This window comes from Barbus barbus (genome assembly GCF_936440315.1).
Source record: "Barbus barbus genome assembly, chromosome: 48".
NCBI lineage: Eukaryota > Metazoa > Chordata > Actinopteri > Cypriniformes > Cyprinidae > Barbus > Barbus barbus.
In genome coordinates, this window is record NC_136726.1 from 11,331,873 (window position 1) to 11,343,968 (window position 12,096).

General features: G+C 36.0%; 1 protein-coding gene across 1 annotated transcript in view; it reads left to right on the forward strand.

Moving 5' to 3' along the window:
• dock4a (dedicator of cytokinesis 4a) overlaps positions 1–12,096 on the forward strand; it is a gene marked incomplete at both ends in the record, with an annotated part of 66,168 nt that overhangs the window by 24,022 nt on the left and 30,050 nt on the right. The window contains 10 exons of the mRNA XM_079411891.1: positions 600–751; positions 2,552–2,633; positions 3,578–3,638; positions 4,308–4,440; positions 4,568–4,656; positions 7,737–7,862; positions 8,787–8,911; positions 9,765–9,927; positions 10,063–10,169; positions 10,551–10,707. Coding sequence (XP_079268017.1) covers positions 600–751; positions 2,552–2,633; positions 3,578–3,638; positions 4,308–4,440; positions 4,568–4,656; positions 7,737–7,862; positions 8,787–8,911; positions 9,765–9,927; positions 10,063–10,169; positions 10,551–10,707 — 1,195 coding nt within the window. The remainder of the gene's footprint in view (positions 1–599; positions 752–2,551; positions 2,634–3,577; positions 3,639–4,307; positions 4,441–4,567; positions 4,657–7,736; positions 7,863–8,786; positions 8,912–9,764; positions 9,928–10,062; positions 10,170–10,550; positions 10,708–12,096) is intronic.

Here is a 12,096-nt window from a genome sequence, read left to right on the forward strand (position 1 = left end):
TGCAAGCCTGACCACACGTGTCCCAGTTTCCACTGGTCCATGGGTGGGCAGAGGTGTGAGGGTAGGGGTTAAAGGAGGAAGGAAAGAAACAAAAGAGAACAAGATGTGGGTGTGGATGTACTAGACTAGAGAGAGCGTTTAAAGAGAGGATAGTGGGAAGTGAGGGCGCAAGCAAAAAAGACACCATTGTGGCGTCCCCAGGGTCAAGTGTTTTGAATGATCTTTCAGTTCAGAATAAAACAGGAAAGGTCAAAAGCTTAAAGATGAAACCACAGTGCTAGGGTTTTAATGATCTGTTATTACAATATATAATGTAGTAAAGGTTATTGTAATTTGATATATGTGGTTTATAGTGAAGAAATACATAGGTTACATAAAGCTTTAGTTTTACTTACTACATTCAATATAAATTATGCATTTTAGCAGTATTGCATGATTTTTTTAATGTATTTTTACACAAATATACAGTATGTGCTGCTGTAGTGGTGGTTAGATTGGGGGCTGTTAGTACATTTATGTATATTTTGAGTGATCGTGTTGTTGTAAATGTCTTTGTCATTATAATGATTAATGATTATATTTTGGTTACTTTTGAATAGATGGAGAGACGTCATCGCAGACGCGAGGCTCCCCCGCAGGCCAGTATGCACCACCTGTTCCTTCAGATGAAGAGCATGATGAGTTCAAACCTGGGGGAGGAGCTGGAAGTCTTCTTCTCTGTCTATGACAGCAGGGAAATGCGACCAATCAGGTGCCAACTCCGACCCTAGACACCCAATCGCAAGTCTTAAATTGACTGGAGTATAATTAAATCACCCAAAAATGAAAAATCAGGCATCATTTAATAATTCTCATGTTGTTTAAACCTGTATGACATTCTTTCTTCTGTAGAACACAAAGATGTTTTGAAAAACATCTTCCATACAATAAAAGTAAGTGGGGTCCAATGTTGACTTGTTTTGGACCCCATCGCCTTTCATTGTATGAACAGCTGAAACATTCTTCAAATATCTTCTTGCATACTTGAAGGGATAGTTCTCCCAAAAATGAAAAATTCCCCATGAATTACTCATCCTCAAGCCATCCTAGGTGTATATGACTTTCTTCTTTTAGACTAATACAACCTGAGTTAAATTTAAAAATGTCCAAGCTTTTTAATGGCAGTGAATGGGGGTCGAGATTTTGAAACCCAAAAAAGTACATCATAAAAAATCTCCACACAGCTCTGGGGGATTAATAAAGGCCTTCTGAAGCAAAGCGACGCGTTTGTGTAAGAAAAATATCCATATTTAAACCTTTATAAACCATAATCTCTAGCTTCTGCTAACTGTCACGCGCGCGTTCACAAAATAATGCCATTCCAGCGGATGACATAGGACGTAGGCGTAGCGTAAACTCTGGTGAGAAGTGACAAACGCAGAAGCACAGAGGAGAGAGCAAAACAAAACACCATTCACAAATTAGAAATACAAAATGAGGATTTGTAAAGGAAAATGTCGGAGGTAAATGTAATTCAATAATCCAAATCCAAATTTCAATTGCTGTAAACAAAACTTGGTTCTCGCAAGACTAGCATATTCTTACTGGAGTTTACTCTGCACCTTGAGTAATTGGACTTCAAAATCTCGACCCCCATTCACTGCCATTATAGAGTTTTGAAGAGCCAGGACATTTTTAATATAACTCTGATTGTATTTATCTGAAAGAAGAAAGTCATATACACCTAATATGGCTTGGGTGTAGGTGGGTGAGTAAATCATGAGGTAATTTTCCTTTTTGGGTGAACTATCCCTTTAAATACATTTTCGTTAAACATTTGATTTGGTAATCAAAAAGGTTAAAATGCAATAAAAGGCTTTCATGTTGACTACTCACTAAGATGTCCATCAGATCCGGCAATAAAAATTCCAGAAAGCATGCATCGATTCACTCTGACCACGATTTCATTAATTATGAATCGCTATACTCTTTTTAACTGTCTGAAAGACGTCTCTAAGCCCAACCAGTCATCCGTCAATGCATTTACCTAGAGCATATATGTATGACGCTATCAGACGTGGTTGTGCTGCTATTGGGATCTAATATCTGAAATTCAATTCGGCTGTGACGTCAATGCATCTGTTTACCGCTCTCCTTCCTACATGCATCAGCCTGAGGGATGTTTTAGTTTCACATCCATGACGGAACTACGGCCTTGATGTGTTTGTTGAATTTTTCATTGGTTTCTGTCTCTTTTTCTCTTCCTCCTCCTCTCTCGCCGCTCATGTTAGGGGGTGTACTGTTCAGGCATCCCTCCTCGTTGTAAATTATTCAGAACGAGTGGCGCCCCAGGGCACTTAGTGAAAGTGAAGGAGAATCGAGGAGATACCCAGCCTCAATGGGCCTTTCCTTGTAATTACCTAGCACCATTGTCAGAGGAGATGCACTAACACATGCAGTTGCGGACGCACACATACACACTCGCGCTCGCACCAGTCTTGCTTTGTTTCCTTATGCTTCATGGTGTGTTTGTGGTGAACTTGACAGTCTCTCTCTCTTTCTGTCTGTGCAGTGAGAGGTTCTTTGTGCGCCTCAATAAGCAAGGGCTACCAAAGTCTCCAGAGAAGACTGAGAGGCAGTGTACACTCTTTGTTGTAAGTATGGACTTTTTTTGGGGTGCACCAAGGGCGTGTCCTTGGACTTTTTTCATTTGCTTTGGCATTGAATGGATCTGGTGCTGTTGTAGATAAATGTTTTGTAGATAAATAAGTTTCCTAAGTGTAACGCATATCCTTGACTGAAAGTTTTTGATAATGGGGGAGGTTTTAGGTTTAAATGTTAACAAAAAAAAGCATTGTTTTGTGAATCTGAACAGGATTTTTTTAATAAAATAAAATAACACATTTTAGATGTGTTTTCTTAACAGTTATCATTTGTAAATATCTAGAGTAAGACTGTCAGTCGATTTAAAAATCGTAATCAAATTAAATATATGACATGCTGAGTTATTAATCATGTTGATTGCAATAATCACATTTATCACTACTTGCTGTGAAAAGCCCCCAAATTTAGATTATGTAAGGAATTCGATTTTTTTGTGGCAGACAAAACAGATCATTGTGACATCCAAAGCCACGTTTTGTAATGTCGATACATTACAAAACGTGGCTTTGGATGTCAAAATATTTTATTGTTTCACTGTTTATAAGGATGTCAGGAAATCCTGTTTTGTTTTCCTTGTTTTGTTTTGCTAGTACTTTCGTTTTTTTTGTTCTTTTGTTTGTTTTTGTTTTAGTAGTTCATTTGTTTTTTGTTTTGTTTTGTTAGTTCTTTCATGTTTTGTTTTGCTAGTTCTTTTGTTTTTTGTTTTGCTAGTTCTTTTGTTTTTTGTTTTGCTAGTTCTTTTTATTGTATTATTTTGTGGCATTTTACAGCATTGCATTGTTTTTGTGTATTTAATAGCAATAAATTAGCATGTTAAACTGACATACTTTATTTGATTGTTTAAATAGTAACTTTTAACAGTGTAGGTTTAGAGAATGTTTGGTTCATGGAATCTAGTAAATATTGCTCAATAAAACATTTGTCTTTTTTTAAGGATTTGGGAAGTAGCGATCTACGCAAAGATGTGTATGTTGTAGCTCATATTTTTAGAATAGGTAAGAGCTGTTGGATACACATCAATTTTCTCGCCGTGTGACCTGTCATAATGCCTTAGTGACTATCATAGGTGTCATATGGATTTCACAACTTGATAGTGCACTGCTTGGTAGTGCTTTAAGATTTTTATTGACAGATTACGTCAGACGTATTCGTCAGTAGTAATGGCAGCAATTTAAGGGCTGAATGACAGGCCACTTCAAGTCGGTTGTGACCAAGATGGTGTCTTTGTCTGTAAACGTCACCTTTGTGTCTGTGTAGCAGTCGTCGCTACATGCATGGCCTGCACCGGTACAGATTCTGTGATGTTACAGTATAGATTAATGCTTATTTGCATGTATGTAATTCATGTCACTGTGGACTGGGAAGTGTTTGTTGTGTAACGGTTGTTGGTATGTCTATTTTGTGTTTCAAGCGTCATTATAAAGACATAAGTGTTAATCATTCTGCCATAAGAGCTACATAAAACTGACAAGTCAGCTAGAGTTTCTGGGTAAGACGTGGCTGTAATGCTTAAGTTGTATCACGTGACGGTTTAAGTTAAGCTTGTGACAGTGCTATGTGTTCTTTGAGGCAGAATAAGAAAACCTTTGTTGCATCTTTTTGTATTAACTTATATATTTATTCTCATAAAAGCAGTGTGTGATCCTCAATATGTGTGTCCGCAGGGCGAATGGTTGCAGGTGAGAAGAAGAGCGTGAGTAACACGCAGTACAAGCGTCCATACGGTTGTGCCGTGATTAGCGTGGCTGACCTGTTAACAGCTGACTTCAAGGACGATCACTTGCTGAAGATTTACTCGTGAGTATTCAAAATTTCCCAAACAATTTCCAGGAAAATCATTAATGTATTGATGATATACAAATATATCACACAGCCTATAACTTGTTGAAATATATAGCAAACTTATGGCACATTATGTTTACAGATGTAATGCAGAAAGTGAGTGGTACCAAATCCATGACAGTATTATCAGGAAGGTCAGCTCACGATACAGCCATATTGGCTCAAATACAGGTAAGATTTGATTTTGCTTGTCTTCTTAAAGTCTTCTTTGTTCAACAAAAAATTATACGTATGAACACAATGTCATGTCATTCCAAACCAGTATGACCTTTCTGTCTATAAAAGGAGAAATTTTAATCAGTTTTTGGACAACTTAAGAACAGAAGGCTTAGTCTGTAACAAAAGACTTAGTCTAAAATACATAATTTCCATTTTTGGGTGAACTTTCCCTTTAAAGAACATTTTGTCTGTCATAGCAACAGTGTTCTTCTGAAAATGTTGAACCAAGCGATTTATTTAATTGAAGTATTCAAATTGTACCAAATCATGCTGCAGAATTTCTTTTCTTCATGCTCTTTAGATATAAATAGTAGAACTCTTTACAGAGAAATGCCGGGGTCTCTCCTAGCAACAGGTTCTGAGCAGCAGCAGAAGCCTGCAGTCAAAGCATACGCCAGTGTGAATTCAACAGAGAGAGCGAGGAGAGCTGTTATTCAGGCGCTTTTGTTTTTATGACGTCTGCGTGACTCAAAGAGTCATGGCCACTTTAATAAGACCAGCATTTCAAGAAGACCTTTGCACCAAGCTTATTTTAGTGTTGGGCATTTGTCTTAATAGAATGTATGTTAATAGCTACTTATTATCATTTATTTTAAAAGTGGTGGTGTCTCTTACTTGCAGTGGATTAAAGGTGAAGTGTGTAATTCCTGTGCACCACATGAGCTCGCAAGAATGACTTTTTTTTTTAATACATTTTCTGAAGAAAACGTGAACGGTGCTCATCTGTTCTGTTGTGGCTAGTTGCCAGGGCACTTCTATACGGTTGCTAAGGTGTTCTGAGATGTTTCAAGCAAGTTGCTCAGGGCTTGTAAAATTGCTAGCCCAACGTCCCAGGGCTATTGTGTTTTCCAGTCGGGCTACCAAAATGCCTGATGAGCTATCTTGAATAGTGAAATGAAATCCCTTGCTTGGGGTCATTTGTTTATTTGTTCTTCTTTTATTACTGACGGTTAACTTTTCTTTAATAATGTTTGACCTTTTTAGTTATGTTACTAGTTTTTGGTCATCCAAAGTTACTAGTTTTTGGTCATCCAAAAACCGATCCAATCTGTGAGTCAAAACCCACAATATGATCCAAACCATGAGATATGTGATCTGTTGCAGCCCCACACTCTTGATTTGCTATTTGAAGAAGAAATACAATCACTGAAGTTTTCAGTCATGCTGATTTTGTCCACAGTGAAGTTCAGCCAAGATCTTTTTTTTTTTTTTGTATTCGGGCTAGTTAAATTCATTTTGGGCTACCAAAATCTGAAGAAATCTGCCCGAAGGGCTACCAGGGATTTTGACATTTTGATTCAATGATTCAATGATGCTACAGTATGTGGTCGCTGCAATGTTTGTTAGGTGATTGTTTACTGGCCCAAATTAAAAACACTGTCCTCTATGAAATCTTTTCATATAGTATTCTATTTTTTACATGATATTTTATATTATTTTTGTATTTATGTTTTGTTTTTAGCTTTGTTTGTTTTTTTGTAAAATTTTGCTTTGTAACAATATTTTTTTATTTACGAGCCAAATGCTTTGTTTTGTTTTGGCTTATTTTGGCTTTCTTTTGTTTTTGTTTTTTTGCTTTGCTTGGCTTTGTTTTGTTGTTTTATTTGTTTTTTTGTTTTGCATTGCTTGGCTATTTGTTGTTTTATTTGCTTTTTGGCTTGGTTTTGTTTTCTTTTAGTTTTTTTTTTATTTTGCACTCTGCTTGGCTTTGTTTTGTTGTTTTATTTGTTTTGTTTTTGGCTTGGCTTGTTTTTTGGTTTGCTTGGCTTTTATTGTTTGTGCCATTATATGCCATTATACCAATTTATATCTATGTCTGGTCTATAGTCTTAGGTCTACAGACTCTTTTTGGAAGAATCCATACTATGGTTTACTTATACATGTCTATAAATGGGATAGGAATTACGAACAACTGAAGCCACAAACACAGACCTGTAATTCATTCAGCTAGATAAAAAAAAACCCTGATCTCAATTAGCTTGTAAACGCCATCCAGTCATCTGCAGTAATTCAGTTACGCGAAATGAATGTCTTTTTAACTGGTGACCATTAGTAGCTATTTATCAGTCACTAGAACGCCATATCGATCTCGTGCACAGAGAGCAGTTGACCCTTTTCATGACATTGTTGTCACTCGAGATGTTTTAATGGCCAAATCGCCAGCTCTTATAAGCTAATCACTTGGATAAAAGCCAAATTACTGTTATTGATTTTGTTGCTGGGTTAAAAAACGAACAGGGATAAAGAAACAACAATGTTTGTTTTAGGTTTAAAAAGGCAAACAGATGAAAGACGAAGTAGGGGTCTCTCAGTGCATGGTGTTGTGATGTTGATGCCATGTTTTGTGGAGGTGGTGGAGTAGTAGTTATGTAATCTTGGTGTGCATCATCTCGCAAGTGGTTTCAAAATGAATGGACTGCTGGTGATTTCACTCGTGTGGGCAGCTTACTCTGAATATATTATGAAACCATAATGAAGCCATGGCTTTATAGATGCTTTCAGATCTTATAAACCCATCAAACCTCATCTATGCAACCCGAAACTGAAAAATGTACCTGCAATGTTTGTTGTTTGTGAAGTATGAGACAGTTTTCCTGCAAAACGAAGGAGTCCTGAGGAAGACATTGGAGGCTTAAGCTTGAAGAAGAGGGCCAGATAAAAAAACGGAGGGAGTCAAAAAAGGCGATCAAGCAGGAAGGAGATTACGCAGTTTCTCTCATGTCAGTCTAAACCGCAGGCTGTGTACCTCAACAGATGTACAGCAGGGTTATACTTGAGATGAAAGTCGTTTAGACAAATGAAGGAATGGGAATTTATTAGTTTTTTTCCCAATATATTGCCACATTAGTGAGTGAATTGTGAGACCGAATGATACATATTCTGTTAGGACTTTCTCTACATACAGTACAGTTAGAGGAATCCAGCTGTTTTTGTTGGCAGACACTTATGGTTGTTATCTGTTGACATATGGAATAACACTGTCAGATTTTACCGCAAAGATTAATTGAAATGCATTTGTGTTTATTTTGTAGGCCTTAATGTCTCTCTCCAGCTCCTGCATGGGGATATGGAGCAGATTCGCAAGGATTACATGCGTCTTTTCACCCGCAACGTCTCTATTACTAAGAGGCTTGGTTTCTCCGATATCATCATTCCAGGTGGGATAATCGTGTTTTGTTGTCATAATGCTGCTTTTATTCATCACATTACTGTTGAATTTATGTTTTGCAATGTTATGCAAATGAAATGTGTAGCTTTATGATATCTTTTGTCATTCAATCATATCATATGGTAATGTGGCCGCTCTGTGCCATTTGTAGTAATGGTTTAATCATGTCATTATGCAGTTAAATAATTGCTTAGCAGAGTAAATGCAGGCTTTACAGGAGCAAAATACTGGTTTTATTGAGTTACCATGAACTTTGAGAGATAACATTGTCATATACAGCATATCATAATTTAACACAGACACATCTAACAAAGATATCACAGTCAATTTTGTTCAAAATAGGATTGGTTTTACAGGATGTTCTTGTTTTGCTCACTGTCACATAATGTACGACTAAAGAACAAAATCAGTGGGATTTTTTCATGTGTTTTTTTCCCTTTGTTTGACTGTAACAAAAAATGGCTTGTATTCTGTCCTTTCATTACACGTAATGCACTGGTGCGCCCACATTTTATTTGATATTTGCTTTCACACCCTCAGTTGCGATGAGGCACCTTTGAGCCACATGTGTTGACAGAGTAATTAGAAATGTTTTGTGGTGTTTCTAACATCTCTGAGGATCTTTGACAGTTTAAGCTGAAATTTATTCTCGGTTTTCTTGTCCTGCTCGGACTTTATATATGTATAAAGGAATGTGTGTTATATAAAAAATACATACAACAATATTGTCTTGAAATAACACTTGTAAACAAGGTATTCATGGTCAGTTATCAATGTATCTGCACACAATAGAAAAATCGACTCCATTTTCAGCTACTTCTCCTGATAAGCTGATTTCAACACCCGATAGCCGACTGGAAGTGCTGTGTTGATGGAAAATGGTTTCTGAGATATGGTTATCTTCCTCCTGCAGGTGAAATAAGGAACGACCTGTATGTGACCCTTGAGAGGGGTGAATTTGAGAAAGGTGGAAAAAGCGTGGCGCGTAATGTGGAAGTCACCGTCTATCTGCTGGGAGGTGATGGGCAACTTCTGAAGGTGAGAACTGTCATTGGATGTCACGTGTTTCATGTTACCATGTCATGTTGCGTCTAAATTAATAGCTGTTTCTCTCACACTTTCAGTTTTCAGATGTTTTTTTTTTTTTCATCTAGTTTATTAACGTTATATGCGTTCAAATTTGTCCTCTTCCTTTTTTTTATTCCTCTTGTCTTGAATTGAAAGTTTGGCAAATTAATAAAAAAATATATATATAATTTTCTTTGTTTAATTGATGTACTAAACTGAAATAAAATTCATAAAAATGACAGACATTTAAAAAAATTCAAATTAATAAAAATGTCAAACTAAAATTAAAATGAGAACTGAAAATATCCAAATAAATAGAAATTCTAAATATTAATAAGAATTATAATATCTCAATGATACTAAAATCTAATAATATAATATATTAATGTTATTTAAAAATAATTCTGTATTATTCAGTTTTGAAATAAATACTTATCATTTGTTTACATGCGTCACTTCATTACATTTATGTCAGTAAATAATTAAATACTAACAGTTTCTTTATCAAAACAGTAAAATATTTGAGCATAATCCAAGTAATATTAATAATCTATGCTTTTGCATGGCTGTGATGTCAAATTACCTGCCAAGTAATTATTATTATGTGTTTATTTATTTATTTGGGAAGTTTAAGCCTTAAAAAATAGCATTTCTGTTATTCAGCTTTTGGCTCAGTGGATCCAAAATTTATAAAATCATTGATCATTTATGGTTCATGACTACTTCAAAATAACATACACTGTTGAGTGGTTCACAGAACGACTATCGATATTTATAAAAAATGTAATTAGGGTCAATTTCATGTTTTCCATTTCTCTCTCAGGGTCTGGTTTGTTGCGGCTCCGGGGAACCAGGAGTGGATGAGCACCGCTCTTTTGTCTTGTATCACAGTAACAGCCCTCGCTGGGCCGAACAGATCAAACTGCCCATCCCTCTGGAGATGTTTCACGGCACACACTTACGCTTCGAGCTCAGGCACTGCTCCAGTAAGACTCCACTACGCTTGCACTTTTTTTCTTGAAAATTTATTTTACGTCTACTTGCTATTCCATCTTCGGAGATTTTAGACTTTGCAATTATTGACTCATTTCACATAACTACTGTTGCCTCTGTTCATGCAGCAAAGGAAAAGGGTGAGAAGAAGCTTTTCGGCTTCTCTATTGTTCCTCTGATGCAGGACGATGGGAGACCATTGCCTGATGGGACGCATGAGCTCATTGTCCACAAGGTACTGTCTCTTTGTGTATCAGACTGTTTGTATGAATTGTATGAATCGTCTTATTATATATATATATATATATATATATATATATATATATATATATATATATATATATATATATATATATATATATATATATATATATATATATATATATATATATATATAGACTTTGTGTCTTACCAGAATTAACAAAGGAGAAAGCTCTTTGCAATTACTGAATAGGATCCTTGCTACAATAATGTTTGGTGATGGGAAAAACTTACCCGTTAATCATAGATGGATAGATAGATTTTTTTAATACAAAAGATATCCATGGTTTCTTTGTATCTGTTGTGTGTTCGTGACATTTTTGGTCTGTGAACTTCACTGTCTCCCTCACAACAGTGTGAAGAGACAGCTGATCTCCAGGATCCCGCTCGGTACCTCAAATTGCCATTTTCCAAAGCCAGCCTCCAGCCGGGCAACAACCAGACAATAAAGAACAGCAAAGAGTCTTTCTGGATCCAGTCGTCTCTCTGCTCCACTAAACTCACTCAGAATGGTGAGACGATGTTCCTCCTTACAATATGCCAAAAAGCTAAATTACGTTATCTGGATTTGAGATGTGAGATTAAGTTAAACCTGATCTGGCGTAAACACATCAAAAAGAAATTAGGGGTGGGCGATATGACCAAAATCTTATATTATATCATCACACAAAAAACTTAATACTACCCTAATTTTAAAATAAAATAACTCAAGCTCGCTGAAGACAAGTAAACAGCGATAAAATAAGAACAAGAAACTATTTACAAGCAATAGGACAAACAAAACATGAATAACAGACAGCAGGAATATTATACTGCTGTCACTTTAAGAGCTGCCCAGATCCAGTATACTGTTACATATGTGCTTTCTTTCTCAGCTGTTTGCTTTCAATTAAGACGTGAATTACTGTGTTTACGAGGATACTTGTAGATATGGGCATTTTGACACATAAAAGTATGTACTTAACCGTTCAAGGTTTCAGAAAAAAAAATCAGTTAGATCTGATTCTGTTGCATAGTACTGAATAAAAATAATAAAGTATTTTGACTATTATATTATTAATATATTTGAATATTTATTATTAATATATTTTCTGTCCAATTTTATTGTTTTGCTTTCAATAAAAGTGGTGTTATTTAAATGGCTTGTATTTTTTTAAATTTAGTAAAATAAAAGTTATTGAGTTAACTTAAACAATTTTTAACAAAATTATTTCATATTATCTAATAAAATAATAAATAATTATTCAAAAGCAATTTTAACAAACCGGTTTCAGTTTTCGGGAAAGTGCATGCAGAATTTTCGGTTTAGATTTCGCAATTCTCAAAAACACATGCAAACGATATGTTTTTCGTGACCGCGTAGCACGGCAACGTCACGTGAGCGTGTAACCACGATAGAGATGATAGTCGTACATCTCTACCAGTTGACACATTTCTAGCAGTTAATCTTTTTATATTATATATATATATATATATATATAATATATATAATACGTATACGTATATCGGCCACCCCTAGAAGAAACACAAAACACAAACAATAAATATTCCCAGCAAGTTGTAATCAATGAAAAATGGAAATGAATGTCTCAGTCAAGATCTCAGATCTATCCCATCCAGTCTGATGTCTGTTAGAGAGCGGTGATTTCAGAAATACCTTCTCTCTGTGCCATATGGCCCCGTCTGCATCATGACCTTGATATTGTGATATATTGATCTGAGCCCTTCAGCAGGTGAATGTCATGGTAACAGTGGCAGAAAACAGAGAGGTCTGCGTTTGGACCGGAGATCACAGCGGGTTGAGTCCACACCTGCCTCTGTTGACCTTGGAGCTTCGCCCAGTGTCTCTATGGCTCTGCCGCGCCTTCGCCCAACTGCACACATATCAACGGCCATCTGGC